We start from the raw sequence: 18,452 nt of genomic DNA on the forward strand, positions 1-18,452 counted from the left end.
ATTATGGGGCCCTTGCTGTGTTGGGCACCAAGTGTCGTGGGTGGGTGTTGAGTTGCTGAATCATGCACCTGAAACTGGTATTACACAGTATGTTAACTGAGTGGGATATAAATAAAACTTTTAAAGTAGTAATAATCATAACTCAGTGAGGGGCGCCCGAGTGGCTCCATCGGTTAAGTGGTTGCCTTTGGGTCAGATCATGATCCAGGGACCCTCAGATCAAGCCCCACCAACGGGGAGTCTGCTTTTCCCTGTGCCTACTCCCCCTCCCCCATTCATGCTCGTGCTTGCTCTTTCTCTGTCTCAAATAAAATAAATAATATCTTTAAATAATAACTACAGAGTAATAATCCTTTTACATATTTTTTGTCTTTTTTTTCCTTAGTATTTCTTCCCATTCATTATTTCATATGAATCATGTAATGACCCTGAAGGAGAATAAGACCGATGTTACCTGTTCCCCTGAGTTCTAGATGACACACTGAAATTCAAAGATCAGAAGTAGTTCTCAAAGAGTTAGGGTGATTTTTGCCTCGCAGGGGATTTTTTGGCCACGTCCAGAGACATTTTTTAGTTGTCACAATTGGGACATTGCTATTGGCATTTGGCGGGTAAAGGCTAGGGGTGTTGCTAAATATACAACAATGGACAAAACAGCTCATACGACAACAAATTACTCAGCTTCAAATGTCTGTAATGCCAGAATTGAGAAACTCTGAGATAGGTGTTTTATCCACAAGAACACACATCGATAGAGTTGGATGGACCAGAATCCAGATCTTAGACTCAGTCTAATGTGTTCTCCACTGTCCTCAAATCATTTGAGCATTAAAGGCTAGAATCACACAAATTCTGGATTTACTGCTACTGTTTTGAGGAGGTTCAAGTGAGAAGTGGGGTTTGTTTACATCACTGTTGAAGGTTTCCACGTGTAGTACAGATTGTATAATCTGATAAAAATCTAACACTTGCCATGTGCCTCACAGTCTACTGTCCATGTCCTGCAGGGATCTTGGTCTACCTTTATCATATTTTTCTATGTATTGAGTAAATACCAAATTTGAATCATTTATCCAGATACTGTTGAAATCTGGACCACAGCCCTTTAGCAGTCTCTGTACACAGAACCTACTGATAACCTAAAGAGTTTTTATAGGAAATGTCACCAGGACACTAAGCTGGAAATTAGCAGAGCTGGGATTTGAATACCCTCTGACTCCGGACTCCTGCTCAGCACTATTCTGTAAGCTTAACTCTCACCACCAAAGGGTTGTGTGGGACTTGAAAAGCTCTTACAATCCAAGATAGCCTGTATCGAATATTCTTCAGTTTTGCCCTTCAAACCATTTTATAACCCAGAAATTAGAAGGTTCTTTTCCTTCCTAAGTTTTAACAGATGGCTTTATGGTTTCTGGCAAGTTAAAGGACTATAGTCCATGGTTCCATAAGGATTTTTTTTTTTTTTCTGTGAATGCCTCACAGAAGAACTTGAGCAGAAGAGCAAATAAAGTCCACTCTGGGGCACCTGGGTGGCTCAGTGGGTTGAACCTCTGCCTTCAGCTCAGGTCATAATCTCAGGGTCCTGAGATCGAGTCCCACATCAGACTCTCTGCTCAGTGGGGAGCCTGCTTCCTCCTCTCTCTCTGCCTGCTTGTGATCTCTGTCTGTCAAATAAAGAAATAAAATCTTAAAAAAAAAAGTCCACTCTGCATAGCAACAAAAGTACTCTGTGAGAAGGTAAATCTGATCATATCACTTCTTACCCTTAAAGAGCTGCCAGTTGCCCTTAGAATAAAATTTCGTCTTCTTAAAATGACTCAATGTGTTCTATTCATATGACCTTGAATGCTCTTGGTTCTTTTCTATTTATTTATTTATTTATTTATTTATTTATTTATTTATTTGACAGAGAGAGGCACAGCGAGAGAGGCAACAGAAGCAGGGGGAGTGGAAGAGGGAGAAGCAAGCTGCCCGCTGAGCAGGGAGCCAGATGCAGGGCTCTATCCCAGGACCCTGAGATCATGACCTGAGCTGGAGGCAGACACTTAATGACTGAGCCACCCAGGCACCTCCCTTGGTTCTTTGCTTGCCTAGGGAAGCTGCTGCCTTACCTTTCTACCCAACTCCAGTAATTCATCAATCTGTCTGAAGTTACCTCCTTAGAGAGGGCTTCTCTCTTCTCTCTACCTGCCACCCCCCATCTAAATTAGTTTTTTCTCTGTTTTTCTCTGCCACAGTACCATGTTTAGTTCCTTTGTACCACTTATCGTGATTGGTAATTGTATATACTTAAACACATCATTTATTTGTTTACATACTAAATGAGGGCTTCCTCTTCCTAGAGTAAGCCCCACAAAGGCAAGAATCTTGGCTTTTGCACCTGGATCCTTGGAGGTAGATACCAAAAACTATATGGATTTTGTAAGAATTAAATACTTTTCGGGTTCCTGGTGGCACAGTCATTTAGCATCTGCCTTCAGCTCAGGTCATGATCTCAGGGTCCTAGGATCGAGCCCCATGTCAGGCTCCCTACTCAGCAGGGAGTCTGCTTCTCCTTCTCCCTCTGCCCCTCTGTCTGCTTGTGTACTCTCTCCCTCGCAAATAAATAAATAAATTCTTTAAAAATAATAATAAATTTTTAAAAAGAATTCAGTACCTTTCAAATGAATGAATGTTTATTGAATGTTCTTCCAGATGCAGTAAGGAGGTAGAAATTAGAAAGTTTACTTGTCCTCAAGGAACTTGCTGTGTAAAAATAGTATTTTATATCGTGTATTTTAAGAACTGTAAGCCAAGTTTTCCATAAGAGAAGATTACCAGGGAAATTCAGAAAAGAGAGATTTCTTCTGTCAAGAATCCAAGGAAAACCTGATGGAAGAGATGGCATATTAAGTAAGCCATAAAGAACGAGCTAGATTGTAAACTCAAAAGAGCAAGGGCCATGTTTTAACTTCACCCTAATTCTGACACATTTAAGTGCAAGATAAATGTTGACTAAATGATGAGAGGATTTACACATATTCAGGAAGTGGGGGTGGGGGGTCATTACAGGAATGACATAAGCCAAAAAGTCATACAGGTGTCAAAGTGCTCAGTTTATTCAGGAAAAATGAATAGGTCAGTTTGGGTGGAATATTTGTGAAAAGGATTAGTTTGAAATAGGCTGAAAGGTAAGTCAGTAACAGAAAGACATAAATGCCAGATAGTGAGCATAAAGTGAGCATAACCAGTATCAAAAGTTGGATATAAAGTTACTGAGGTTTTATGGGGCACCTGAGTGGTTCAGTCATTTAAGTGTCTGCCTTTGGCTCAGGTCTTGATCCCCGGGTCCTGGGGCCCTGAGTCAGGCTCCCTGCTCAGTGGGGAGTCTGCTTCTTCTACTCCCTCTACCCCTGCTCATGTGCTCATTCTCTCTCTCTCTCAAATAAATAAAAAAATTCTTAAAAAAAAATACTTAGGTTGGGGCGCCTGGGTGGCTCAGTGGGTTAAGCCTCTGCCTTCGGCTCAGGTCATGGTCCCAGGGTCCTGGGGTCGAGCCCCACATCAGGCTCTCTGCTCAGCGGGGAGCCTGCTTCCCCCTCTCTCTCTGCCTGCCTCTCTGCCTCCTTGTGAGCTCTCTGTCAAATAAATAAATAAATAAAATCTTTAAAAATAAAATAAAATAAGTAAACAAATCTTTGATTTAAAAAAAAAAGATACTTAGGTTTCTCTTTGCAGACAGTTGTTAGTTCAGGGGAGTAGAGCCTAAAATGCAAATTACAGCTTTGGAAATATATGTAAATATTATCTGGAGTACAAATACTGGTTTAGCTTTGAGCACCGGGTCCTTTATCAACATCATCACCACCAAATAGCAAGATTCACGTTCCTGCGAAACACCATCTGTACTTGGTTTATCTGGAAAGAGAGTGTTTGCTTTCTTACATTTCTAGAAGAAAGCAACACACTAGCCAGACAAATCCCTAGTCGTGTTCAGTTAGTACAGAATTTGTATATCACTGAAGGGCTCCATGCAGTGCCTTCTGAGGTCCTTCCGGTTCTTAGATTTCTGTGACCCACCAATTAAGGGACAGTGCACTCAGGTTTCAATTTCAGGTGGTCTGCCTATAGCTGAAGAAATGTTTCCTGCATCTCTTTCCAGGCCTAATTGTGTTTCCCCTATCTTTTCTCAATACCGTTCTATCAATGTGATGACCGAAATAGGCCCCGATTGAGAAAATTATAACATTTCAGGGTATTTTGTGAGACCTAATCCAAGCTGGGGTTCTTGGGAAAGGCACAGGGTGTTCTGAATGTTCAGAGGGCTTAGCAGGAGACCTCGGAAGATGAGGAGGGTTTGTTGCATCAGAGATAATAAGGATGGGCCTTCCAGACTGAAGAAACAATGTGAGCAAAGATAGATGGAAAAGCGTGGGATTTGTCCAGTTCAAGCTTTGGCCATTAGACTTGTTTGACTGGTATTCCAAGTATGTGCAGGCAGGAAGGTAGGTTGAGGCCTTTGTTTTAGAGATCTGTGATCTCAGAACCAGGAAGTTAATAGATAAGGGAGAGGTTGGTAGGCAGTGGTTTTTGTTTTGGTGGGTTTTTTTGTTTGTTTGTGGTTTTTTGTTTTTGTTTTTTTTTGTTTTGTTTTTTTTTTTGAGCAGATAAGTAGAGCCATGCCTTTGGTAGATTATTTTGTCATTGGTGTATCACATGGGATGAACAGGGTGGAGGGTACTGTTAGGAAAATCCATGTTTGTAGGGATGCCTCGGTGGCTCAGTCGGTTAAGCTTCGGCTCAAGTCATGATCCCTGGGTCTGGGATCGAGTCCCACGTCGGGCTCCTTGCTCAGTGAGGCACCTGCTTCTCCCCTTGCTTGTGCTCGCACTCTCTCTCTGACAGATAAATAGGTGAAGTCTTTGGGGCGGCGGTGGGGGGGACCCATGTTTGTAATAGAATTGCTGATGGCAAAAACCAGAGGCAAACTGGGTGAATCTTCTCATGTACTTGGGATTAGGAAAAGTGATCAAAACCATGACTTTTAATGGACACCAAATTGTGACATTGGGTAAATAACAAGGCAGGTTGAACAGAATACGTTCTGGGCGGGGAGTAAGGATAGGTAAGTTCTAGCAATGCGACCTCCCCAGCTTTGTAGAATAACATTGAACAGGGATCAAGCCCCACATCGGGCTCCCAGCTTGGGGGGGAACCTGATTCTCCCTCTCCCTCTGCCACTCCCCCTGCTTGTGCTGTCTGTCAAAAGTATTTTCAGGTTGATCTTATCTTATAGTTTGGTCTGTTTTCTCTGTTGTCCCTTTCTAGAAAGTTGCACTTATCCAAGTTTAGTGCCCTAGAGGCTTGATTCATGTAAGCGATCTGGATTTGGCATTTCAAGCCCCTTGAAGGTCAACAGCAGTATATTCCTTTCTTCCATATTTTTTTCCTTTCATCCATTTTTAAAACAGGTGTGAATTTTGTTTACAATCTCCTTGTACTCGTGACCAAACAAATATTTTCTAAAAGTATGAAGGCCAACTAGGCCAGAATATGTAAATGTTAGATTCTCCCAAGCACTTTGTGATTTCATACTCTAGGTTTCCATAGAATGAATAAGTAGAACTGGATGAGTTTGTAACCCCTTCCAAGTCTTAAAAAGTTCAACTTGTCTGTGTTATCCTATATCATCTACATTTTGCTACTTGTAATATAGAGCTATTGAATACTTTCTAGGCATATCCATCAAAGATTATTGTATGGCATTGCATACTCACTACAGTGGCAGAGAGAAAACTGAGGTTTGCCTAGTGTCTCATCAACAGATTAAGGAATTGATTTGTCTGTCTTATGTCTGAGTTGCCAAGAAAGAAATGCAGAGAAAGACAATTCATTTCAGCAAGCACTTACTACTATGTGCAGGATGTTAGAAAATGAAGGAGTTTATGGATTAAAATAGACAGGGTAAGGGCGCCTGGGGGGCTCAGATGGTTAAGCATCTGCCTTCAGCTCAGATCATGATCTCAGGTGTCTGAGATCGAGTCCCACCTCCGTCTCCCTGCTCAGTGGGGAGTCTGCTTCTCCCTCTTCCTCTGCCTCTCCCCTCAGCTTGTGCTCTTGCTCTCTCTCTCTCTCCTTCAAATGAATAAATAAAATCCTAAAACTTAGAACTTACAATCCAATAGTAAGGATAGGGATAGAGAAGAATTCTATTCTCCTGGAACCTGACCTGAGAAAATGTAGAATTAAGTTTTAGCTCTGGGTGAAACTTGACTAATCATATAATTCAGTGTTCATACAGTTAAGGAAAATGAAGCTATAAAATAGAAAATTACTTGCCCAATATAGCATTTATCACCTGCTTCCCTTTCATGTTTAAACTTGTTCTCTTTCCTTTGTATTTTGTTGCTTACATGGTAATAGCATGGCCCATTCATGTTTGCCCAGAAGGCATAGGTGATCTAGAGATTGGATAATGGCATTTTAAAAATTAAGTTTGTTGGGGCGCCTGGGTGGTTCAGTTAGTTAAATGTCTGCCTTCGTCTCAGGTCACGATCCAGGGCTCCCTGCTCAGCCAGCAGTTTGCTTCTGCCTGCCTCTCCCCCTGCTTTTGCACTCTCTCACTCTCTCAAATAAATAAATAAATAAATAACCTTAAAAAATTAAAATGAAGTTTGTCTTTAGCATGATTTCTCTTGAAAATGATAAGCCTCCCTGACTGGATATTCTCCATGTAATGGGTTCCATGCAATGACCTGTCTTGCCCCATCGGGCTTCTTACCCACCTTGCTCTGTCTGAGCAGCTTAATGAGGTGGGCTGGACACATGGAAAGATGAAATTTAAGATAGACAGGGGTGACCTTGAACCCATATCAGGAAACAAAGTGCTTGTCTTAATCTGATTAGAATCAAATTACAAGTTTGCCATCTGTCTTGTGTGGATCGTTAGAATAAACATAGGGCAGCTCCTGAGTTACCATCCTTTTCTACTAACATAGATCTTCTTGGGCAGGAACTTCTCAGTGAAAGAGCTACTCTCAGGAACTCAGAGCTGCTCTTTTATTTTTCTAAAAACTTGTCGGTCCATGCCACATTTCTTGTTTCCCTAGATCACTGGCCACTCATAAATGAAGGCTCTTTAAGTTTTAAATGTAATTGTTTGAAGTAGTTTCCCCCTTTATGACTCTGGCTCTTGGCTACTTGTGGTGGAGCCCATCAGTCTGATACATGAGTAATTCAGTCACGTAGACTCTGCTATTAATTGGAGTATGGAGACCGTGCCTAGTTTGGTTTTTTTCCATGAAAGGTGCTTTCAGGGAATCAAGCTCAGCCTATCCAAAGTAATAGAGCTCACTTTGGTAGATGGTGAGGAAAATGAAAATAATATTGAACCCAGCGAATTATCACAACCTTAATTCTTTGCCAGTTCTATTAACATTTTCTCATATCAGCCCCGCCATGGCTGTGAAGAAAAACCAGGAAACATTTGTTATGGATGATCCCTGGGAGTTATTTTTATTATCAACAAAGGCAAAAAGTTACAAGGGAAAACAGTGGCCTTTATTTTATTGAAGATTTTTTTTTAAGATTTTTATTTATTTATTCGAGAGAGAGAGAACATGCTGGGATAGGGGCAGAGGGAGAGGGAGAAGCAGGCTCCCCCAGTGAGCAGGGAGTCAGACATGGGCTCGATCCCAGGACCCTGGGATCATGACCTGAGCCGAAGGCAGACTCGGCTCAACGACTGAGCCACCCAGAAACCCCAAAGAATTTTTAAAAGGATAAAAATCTAAATGATTTTGTTTTTGTCGTGGTAGTAGTGGTAGTGATGTTGGTGGGGTTTTGGCGATTACACTCCTAAATTCTGACTCTCTTTATAAACCTACGGTCATAGCACGTGCCCTGTCATCTCTTATCACCTGCCAAAGGTATTTGGGGGGGATCTGTGTGTGTGTGAGTGTGTGTGTGTGTGAGTGTGCCTGTATGGTTTTAGGGTCTTACACTTCTTTTTCTTATTGACCCAACCTATTCTTCTCTCTACCTCAACTTCATCATTTTACTGACTGTGTTTAGTACATCAGTGGAGCAGAACTTTGTTAAGTTTTTGCCAGTTCTGTCTGAGAACCTGTGTAAGCCTATGATTTACTCCAGCCTACTGCCTTTTGTGAATATAATTGGTAACATTAAGTATCTTTATGATCACTGTACACCTCAAGAAAGACATGGCCAAAGAAAGACAGCTACAGTATCCCAAGATGTGGTTACATTCATACAATTGTGACCAAATTTCTGCCAGTCAATTTGGAGTACCAGAGTGAGGCCAGGGCCGTGGGGTTGAGTGGAACAGCATCATAGCCTTCAAGGAGAAGGGTCTTCCCCCTATATATTCATCATACTATATTCCCCTTCCCATTTACTGGGAGCTACTACTTTTTTTTTTTTTTTTTTTTTTTTCCCCAAAACAACTCCAGTATATTGGGTTGGAATGCCAAGGGGTAGAGGGACACCTAAGCCCTGTTTTATTTATTTATTTATTTATTTATTTTAAGATTTTTATTTATTTTTTGACACAGAGAGAGAGATCACAAGTAGGCAAAGAGGCAGGCAGAGAGAGAGGGGGAAGCAGGCTCTCTGCTGAGCAGAGAGCCTGATGCAGGGCTCAATCCCAGGACCCTGAGATCATGACCTGAGCGGAAGGCAGAGGCTTAACTCACTCTGCCACCCAGGCTCCCTAGCCCTATTTTATTAATGCATTATAATCTCTTTACTTTTACATCTCCTTTACCGCCTCCCTCCCCAAAGGACAGTGTGAGTGTGGAATTCATAAAGCCATCAAGAGAATTTTAAAGTTCACCTACGGGGGCACTTGAAATAAGGCCAGAGCTATTTCTCAGAATATCTGCTGACCCTGCGCAGGTCATCAAAAGGCAGGATTAGTCCAGTTGAACTGGTTGCTTGATCATGAGAACAGAGTCCATAAGCATAAATCCCTGTTTATGGTAGTATAGTGTCTGTGACCTTGAATTTTCCCTATCTGTGCCTGTCTAAAGCTTATAAGTAACCAATAAAAATAATGACTGCAGAGAGCAGAAGAGCAACCAGATTTGTTTTTGTTTAATTGTTCTACAAATCTAAAAAGAACCTGACCTTAATCGTTGTCAGAAGAAAAACTTTCTTCCTAATCTTCCTTATCAGGAAACTCTGTAGGTAGTCTCCAAAAGAATTGTGTGAGACTCCAGATTTTATCTGTCTGTGCTGGGAGAACAGGGACAGCGTGGCAGATGTCTGACCGCTTCAGTGTAGTCTTTTTGTCTCGGGTCTAATCTCCATAGTCCCTGTGGATTACCGTTTCTTACCCATCATTGTGCAGTACCAGAGAAATAAAAAAGAATTGGAAGTTTAGAATAAATCTATTAAAAGCAAGGTCAGTCCTAAGACTCAGGATGGGCCTGAGCATTCAGCCTTCTTCCCCATTTCCTAACTTCTGTTCATAAATTCATGTTTATTTTGCTAAAGATGCTAGACTTTGCAAACAATCCGGTCCTCTCGTTAAGCTTTTCATTGTGCCCTTGTTGGGAGGTAGGAGGTGGACAGGAATAGAGGAAACTTCTTTTTTGATGGTCCTCAGAAGCAGACGGAGAAGGAATTAGACCCTTGAATATAGGAAAGTGTTGGAAACTATGTGTATAAATGCTGCACCATACTTACGAAGTGGGGGAAAAGGGGAGACAAAATGAAATGCAAAGCTTATGGTGTGCAGTGTGGACTGTGCCATCTTGTTTTCCAGATCTAATAGTCTTCAGGGCAAGAGAAACAAGTTGGCCTGTAGCCAACTTAAGTAGCCAACTGAAGATGAGGTGAATATTCCCTAGAAACCGAAGAGCATAAGCCTTCCTGAGAACTCAACTTCTTAGCTATTCTGTGTGAACTGAGTTCCATAGAAACACTCTTGACATATTTCCGGGGAATTTCCTACACCAGAAGAAGGAGCTCTTATGACTTAGAGCTGTTCTGAACTATCCATGTGAGTGTCGATAGCCACTTTGTGGTCTCAGGAGACAGGATAAGTGGGAAGGGCCTTGAACAGTTGTCTTGGCTAGAAGACTTTGTGAGAGAGAAGCAAACAGCTAATATTTTGATTATGTCTTCTCCCACAAGGTTTATTCATTGGAGTTTCCTTAAATAAGGTCTTTTTTATCCCCTCATAGTACACACAGTGATAACACTGCCATTTGTCAGGCACTCTGCTTGATGCTTCCTAAGCCTTTTATCTCCTTCATGCTCCCAGCAACCTCCATGATCTACTAGCTCCAGAGAGGGTGAGAGACTTGCCCTCAGGGAGGGCAACTCCACTCCAGAGAGGGAGTTGTACAGCCAGAGCGGGTCAAAAGTCCTCTACAGCTGTAGATGTCATTGAGCTTCTCACTCCATTCTTCAGTATAAAGATGCTTCGTCTGTATGGATCTCTCTTAAATTCTGTTAGAGAAAATGAGTTTGCCTGAACTGGCAAAAATGTAAATGAAAGGGACGCCTGGGTGGCTCAGTTGGTTAAGCGGCTCAGGTCATAATCCCAGCATCTTGGGTTGGAGTCCCACATCGGCTCCCCGCTCAGTAGGGAGTCTGCTTCTCCCTCTGCCTGCCATTCCGCCCGCCTGTACTCTCTCTGTCTCTCTGACAAATAAATAAATAAAATCTTTTTAAAAACGTAAATGAAAATACTGTGTTCCTAATTTTTCCACCTAGCTCTAAACTCAGCTTGGTAACTAAATACTGGGGGAGGATTTTACTGTAGATTGAAAGTCAGGAATCCGGAGATTTTTTTTTTTTTTTTTTAAAGATTTATTTATTTATTTATTTATTTGACAGGCAGAGAGGCAGGCAGAGAGAGAGAGAAGAGGAAGCAGGCTCCCCGCCGAGCAGAGAGCCCGACGCGGGGCTCGATCCCAGGATCCCGGGATCACGACCTGAGCCAAAGGCCGAGGCTTTAACCCACTGAGCCACCCAGGCGCCCTGAGATTTTTTTTTTTATTGCTTTTCCGTTTTATCCTTGAGTGATATATTCAGATTTTTGTTGTTGTTAATATGCTTCTTTATAAATAATTGGTAAATCCAATGAAGTAGTAGAAGGCTAAGGAAAAGAAGAGAAGTGAACGGTGGAGGTTTTAACAAGAACAGGAGGGTTAGCCTGGAATTAACATATTCACATAGTTTGTTCTAAAACCAAAAATCGAGTGAATTGGTAAATATAAAAATTTTGCTGAGGTTCCACCTGTCACTCATCATTACTAACCCATCCACAAGTTCCATTAATTGCAGTTGGTTTACAAATCAGGAAACTTGATTCCATAAAAAGGCACAGAACAGCTACTTTATAGACCTTGACCTCAATTCTGAGAGACAGTGATGTGGAGCTACATTAGAGAAAACAGTTCTTGGACAGCAGCAAGTGGTTAAAGTTGGCTGTGGAGTCTACAGAAGCTTGAATAAAGCAAAGACAAAAGAGCACAGCTGGTGATCAAACCACTTTTTTCGGATTACAAATGGAAATAGCAAATGGTATTGCTGTGTTGCTGTTTTTGATTTATTCTCACTTCAATACCCATTTTTATTCTGGAAGAAGCTTTTCTTGGATCTTCTTAGATTAAAGCTGTCGAAGAAACCAGACTAACACTAACCAACTGCCACATTACCTCCTGTAAGTAGAATTTCTCTTTTAGAGAGAGAGAATGAGTTAGGAGTGTTTGATTACTATAGAGGATCCTTTATCCAAGTATATAGGGCACATAAATGGAAGTCAAGTAGGAAGAAAAAAGAATATAATTGCTTTTATTTTTATGCTTTAATAATAAGTCATACATATAGATATCTATATATCTATATATATCATTTGAGTTTGGCATCTTCCCTGGAGCAGGCTTTTAGTAAGCCGAAGGGCTTACCAGAATTAGTTTGAGTTTGTGCCTATGGTATATGTTTGCACATTAATCTTCCAGATTTGTACCTTCCTATTCGTATACTATTGAGCAAGCCTTGCCTAGGATTCCATTACAAGAAATCCATTGTCCACTCACAATGAAAGGAAGTAGATTCTATTCCTCCTCTACTTCCTAGTATATTTGAATGTGAAATTTATCCTACAAAGATGACACTTCAAAACAGGTGCATACTTTGAAAGGTGTTCTAAAGATTTATACAAATGAATTATTGGGCCAGTGATTTGTGTGAAGAGATTTGATTACATGTCTTCATTTAGCAGGTGTCTCTGACTGGTAATGAAGTACCTGAACAATTAGGAAACTGTGGGTCTTAAAAACTGTTGATGGGAAGAATATGTGAAAATAAATCAAGGATACTCTAGGGTACAAATCTTAAGTAGTTTGTGGTGCTAAGATCTTGCTTTTTAAACTGACCTTTAGGGCGCCTGGGTGGCTCAGTTGGTTAAGCGACTGCCTTCGGCTCGGGTCGTGATCCTGGAGTCCCGGGATCGAGTCCCACATCGGGCTCCCGGCTCCACGGGGAGTCTGCTTCTCCCTCTGACCTTCTCCTTGCTCATGCTCTCTCTCACTGTCTCTCTCTTCTCTCAAATAAATAAATAAATAAAATGTTTAAACTGACCTTTAGGAGCTCCTAGGTGGCTCAGTCGGTTAAGCATCAGCCTTCGGCTCAGGTCATGATCTCAGAGTCCTGGGGTCAGGGCCCATGTTGGGCTCCCTGCTCAGCAGGGAGTCTGCTTCTCCCTCTACCGCACCTCCCGCTCATGCTCACTCTCTCTATCTCTGTCTCTTTCAAATAAATAAATAAAAACAAACAAACTGACCTATACATGTCTTCTTATGCCCAAAATGAAAAATGATAATTGTTCAGTCCCCCTTTTAGGTTTTAGCCTTGAGGCTCCTTGGGGAAAGACTGTATGTCTGGTTCATCTCTGTATCTCCCTCAGTCTTTTACACCAGAAGACACTGCAAATAATCACTGAATTGATGGCCAGGATTCAGGTTGATAATGTGAAATGAAGTTATTCTTTATGGTTTTCTTTTGCTATAATCACTTTCCAAATCTTATTGGAAGAGAACAAATTGTGACTTCTACTTGAGTGTCCTCATGAGGATGTATTCTGTCTTCCTGGCTGGCAAAAGTCTTTTTATTCTTACTTTGCTGCACTTGCCTAGCTCAAAAACTGTAATCTATCATCACTCAGATACCAGGGATCTCTCCATTCTACCCCAATTCTTTAACTGAAAACTGCTGCCCCCTGACCATTTTTCCCATCATTGAAATTTTATGGGTGCTGTTGTATTGATTATTTTTGTGTGTTGTTTTTTATTCTTTGCTATAAAAACTTTATGGACAAAGAGGCTATTATATATGTCCTTTATGTCCATGGTATTAATAATACCAGATTGTCAAGCTCTGTAATTATGAAGTAATATAGTATCTGCCATGAAAGTTATTTACATTCACAGTTGAACTTTGATTCTCGCTTCTGATGCTTTGCCTTGTCCTTTACTAGAAATGCAAGCCTGTTTCTTGAGTTTGCTTTCATAGAATCATGAGATGGGAGATTGAAGAGGGGGAGATAGATGGCTGAATAATTGTGCTTTTAAGTTATATATGACTCCCTGGATCTATATAGATTTCCTGTCTAAGGTATGCCTCTTCTCCACCTCTTAGTAATGCCATATTACCTTGTTTGTTTCCTTCATCACACGAATCACACCATGAAATTGCTCTGTTTACTTTCTTGTTTTTCTTTCCATGAGTCACCTTGTTTATCTTACTCACAGAATTATTAGCTTTTAACTCAAGAGTTTGGCACATAGTAGGAGCTTAAAATATTTTTTGATGGAATGAGAGGCACACTCAGCTTATGAACATGAATACCTACTTGGAATTTCTTTTTTCTCTCCTTTTTCTTCTTCATCACCTTTTTTTTTTTTATTTTAAGAGTTTTTTTAAGTAGACTCTACACCCAGCATGGAGCCCAACTCAGGGCTTGAACTCACAAATCAAAACCTGAGCTGTAATCAAGAGTCAGAAGCTTAACCAACTGAGCCACCCAGGTACCCCCCACTACTGGGAATTTCTAAAGCCCTCTTAACCTCCACAAACTAGAGTCAAGGCACACATAAAGAGAATCCACCAACACCTGCCTTTCCACCCTCCTCAACTTTCCACTCCCCACCCCCACACCAGCTACAGGCATTTCTGCTGCTTCGTTTTTGTCCCAGATGGACTTTGCAACAAAGCAGTGGTGTGGTAGTAAAGACATAAGGCTGAATATGCAGTTATCTGGACTTAATTTAATAGAGAACATTCAATTTATACCTTGTTTTCAGTGTTCTTAGCTCTAATGCTGAGCTGGGGTTGAAATTGTATCTTCTGAGCACACTGCTTGCCCAGGGCAGTAATAGACCTTTCCTTCAAGTTTAAATTAGCCAAAGGTTGGTTGTCCTGTATGTGAAAATGTATTCTTATTATCTTGATTGAACACAGGCCATCTAGTTAGGTGAATTATTTGAAGCACTTGCTTTTTAGCTCCTGACATTTGCGATTAGAAAGCCTTCGAGCAGTTAAATTTCATTAATGGCATCAATTTATCCTCTATTACAAATTATCTGTCTCCTGCAGCCCAAAGAAACTACTTTTCTTCTCCTTATCTTAGATTTATATTTGAACATTGGCCACATCTGTTAAAGGAACAACTCTGCAGAATAAGGTTTATGTCTCTGAAACCCTAGGTGCAAATCCCTTGTGCCACTGTCTCCGAAGGTAATCCCTGCTGCATGAAATCCCACATAAATCAATAATTATCAGGAATCAAAATTTTAGAGGCACCTGCCTGGCTCAATTGGTAGAACATGTGACTCTTGATCTGGGGGTCATGAGTTCAAGCCCCACGTTGGGCATAGAGCTTACTTATCTTTTTCAAAAAGCATTAAGGTTGTATACTGTGAACTTATTATACATAATTCTTTTTCTTAAAAGAATCTTCTGCTGACTCAACTTTTCCTGGAAACCTGGACCATTCCCACCATAAAGAGATAAGCCACATGGCTCACAACACTACAACAGTACCTTCTCACCATCATCACCCAACCACTTCAGCCTCCCACTCCCACTCCCATGGCGGGGGAATGGGCGACATGATGATGGTGAGTGCCACAGGAGAGGCTGCCCTTTTACACCCACTGGGGTAATAGAAATAATCGAGTTTCAGGACTGGCAGGTTATTATCTTTAAAGGTCAGTTTACCCGTGAGGAAAAGCACAGATAGACTCAAATAAGACAAGTGATTTGCCCAAGATCATGCAGCAGGTTAATTTCAGAGTCCCACCAGAACCAGGATTTCTAGGCCTCTGCTGTATTCCTTCCTTTCAGAATTGACCCTTTTCTGAATTAAGTTCTGGTTTACATGCTTTTTATAGAAAAGATAGTACACTTACCACGATGAGCACTGGAATGTATAGAATTGTCGAATCACTAGATTGTGCACCTGAAAATTACATAACACTCATGTTGACTATACTGGAATGAAAATTAAAAAGAGAGAGAGAAAAGGTTGGATTTGGGGAGGAAGCAAGGGAGAGTACTTGTGGAGCATGTCTGCTGTAGGAATGCTGAGATAAAGGAGAAAGCCTCCTACTTCAGTGAATGTCTCTTATTATCCCGATCTGACCCTTTGAAATGCTCTCAGCTTCTTTATGTGAAATTCTCATGTAGAATCTTCAGTCCTCTCTGACTGACTTGTTATGGTTTACCGGCAGCATATGACCTTCTACTTCGGCTTCAAGAATGTGGAGCTTTTGTTTTCTGGTTTGGTCATCAATACAGCTGGAGGTGAGTAAGCCGCCCTCATCAGGTGGTGTTCAGAGGGGACACTCACATAAGAGACAGTGACAAAGAATCAGGAAACCTGGCACCTCTTCCTGCCGTAAGTACTGAATAGTTATGGTTATGATACGTAATCATCTTCCTTTTACCCACCCAGAAGATAAGGATACACAACACTACAGTAAACCTCTCTTAAATAACATGTATATGTTATGGGGGGCCTGGGTGGCTCAGTCAGTTAAGCATCTAACCCTTGATCTCAACTCGGGTCTTGATCTCAGGGTTGTGAGTTCAAGTCCTGCCTTGGGCTCCATGCTGGGTATGGAACCTACTTAAAAAAATAATAAATAAATAAATAAATAAGAATAACATGTGTGTGTTTTAGAGTTTCTGGAAAATAATTTAGATACCAGATAGGAGTCTTTCATAATCCATTTCCTTTCATCCTTTTTTTGAGTGCTTCTTTATTTGGTAAGTTACTGATCCTGGACATAAGACTTTAGTCAAGTTAAAATGACATAAGAAGCATTTTGGGCAAACAGACCACAAAATAACCCTGGGTGGAAAACTGTTGATCAAGTACAATCCTTCCATTTTACAGAGAAATTAAGACTCAAATACTGAAATGATTAGCCCTAAATCACAGAGCGTTGCTGTGTCAGAGGTTGGACAGGGACCTAGACTTTCTAGATCTGCCCTCTCCAGTGTTCTTTCTAGCATACCATACTGTCTACCTCTTTCCTGATTCTTGGCATGGCTCATCTTACTGTCAGACCTACTTTTGGGATAACTGATACCCATTTTTGTGTGTCTGTAATGATGAGTGAGCATGCCTTAAGTTCAAATTGCACAAGCTCCATTGTCAGTTGGATTGTTTTAAGGATCAGGTCTACTTTGGAGCCACAAAACCAATTTGGGGAAAGAGGGGGGCATATAGTTCATGTCGTGTGTTAAATCAGCAGTTTGCATGTATTTGTAGGATTACCAACACTTCACAGTGTGAAAGACTTAGAACTGAAATGTCTGAAGGCACCTGAGTGGTGCAGTCAGTTAAGCATCCAACTCTTGATTTTGGCTCAGATCGTGATCTCAGAGTTCTAGGATTGAGCACTGTTGGGCTTTGCGCTCAGCATGGAGTCGGCTTGAAGATTCTCTCTCCTTCCCCCAGCTACTCCCCACTCCTGCTCATGCTCTTTCTCTCTCTCAAATAAAAATAAATAAATCTTTAAAAAAAAAAAAAGAACTGAAATATCTGTTCAAGAAGTAGTACTTTAGGGGCACCTGGGTGGCTCAGTGGGTTAAGCCTCTGCCTTCAGCTCAGGTCATGATCTCAGGGTCCTGGGATCGAGCCCCACATCAGGCTCTCTGCTCACAGGGAGTGTGCTTCCCCCTCTGTTTCTCTCTGCCTGCCTCTCTGCCTATCTGTGATCTCTGTCTGTCAAATAAATAAATAAAATCTTAAAAAAAAAAAAAAAAAGAAATAGTACTTTATTTTTTTTTATTTTATTTTAATTCTAGTTAGCTAACAGTGTTGTATTGGTTTCAGGTGTACAGTGTAGTGATTTAACAATTCCATACGTTACCCAGTGCTCATCACAAGTGACCTCCTTAATCCCATCACCTATTTCACCCACACACCTCCAGCCCCCAACCATCCGTGTGTTCTCTATAATTGTTTCCTGATTTTTCTCTCCCTTTTTTTTTCCCCCTTTGTTCAAGGAAATAGTCAACACTTTAAAGTGATGTTTTATTCCCCTTTTGCATATTCTACATTGTGTCATAACAAGCCAATTTATGACACCAGGTAGCCAGACCTGAAGGTGATTATTGTTCAGATGATTTTTTGTGTTATAATCAGAAAATGAATATGTTCTCCAGTGGAGACAATGGTTTTCACTAGCACCATCTTCACTCTTCTGTCTGTCTCTCTGTCTGTCTGTGCAAGTAGAAATGTAGCAATATAATGTATTCGGAAATTGAGAGTAGCCCTCTTCTGTGTTGTCTCTCTAGCGTGGACAGCAAACCGACTAGTGACTTCGCATATATGACCATACACCATCTTTTCCTTCCCCACTTAGAAATGGCTGGAGCTTTCGTGGCAGTGTTTTTACTAGCCATGTTCTATGAAGGACTCAAGATCGCCCGAGAGAGCCTGCTGCGCAAGTCACAAGTCAGCATCCGCTATAATTCCATGCCCGTCCCAGGACCAAATGGAACCATCCTCATGGAGACACACAAAACTGTTGGGTAAGAAGACTGAACAGATCCAGATGGAAGTTCTGGAGGGCTGGATGAGTTAAGCACCAAAGCAGCTGTTTATTGGTAATAGCCCTCTTGTTGAGTTAGTAGTGATTCTGCATGATCTTGGTGAAAACCATCTCTGGAGGCTTGGGTTGTGAATCCTAAGCATGCCGAAGAAGGAATGATAGGAACCCTCCTGAGCTCGAACATTTGTTCTGAATTGTAAGCTTGGTCACTGTGGAAGAAGATAAGGAGTTTATATTTTAAAATATTTGCCCAAATTGAAAAAGGAAAAAAAAATTTATCAAAATAATAATACGCACATAAAAGAAATTCAGGTCAGGGTATAGAAGAATGGCAGAATCCAGTTGGTTCTTTTCTATAAAAAATTGCATCCCCCA

The 18,452-nt window shown here is 41.1% G+C and overlaps 1 protein-coding gene across 1 annotated transcript in view; it reads left to right on the top strand.

Annotated features, from left to right (window-relative positions):
• LOC111145881 (solute carrier family 31 member 1) overlaps positions 1–18,452 on the top strand; it is a 39,806-nt gene that overhangs the window by 17,077 nt on the left and 4,277 nt on the right. The window contains exons 2-4 of the mRNA XM_022501170.1: positions 14,965–15,131; positions 15,744–15,816; positions 17,889–18,057. Of these exons, the coding sequence (XP_022356878.1) occupies positions 15,030–15,131; positions 15,744–15,816; positions 17,889–18,057 (344 nt within the window). The 5' untranslated portion in view covers positions 14,965–15,029. The remainder of the gene's footprint in view (positions 1–14,964; positions 15,132–15,743; positions 15,817–17,888; positions 18,058–18,452) is intronic.

Source organism: Enhydra lutris, unplaced genomic scaffold (assembly GCF_002288905.1).
Source record: "Enhydra lutris kenyoni isolate GAN:26980312 unplaced genomic scaffold, ASM228890v2 scaffoldscaffold13, whole genome shotgun sequence".
Lineage (NCBI taxonomy): Eukaryota > Metazoa > Chordata > Mammalia > Carnivora > Mustelidae > Enhydra > Enhydra lutris.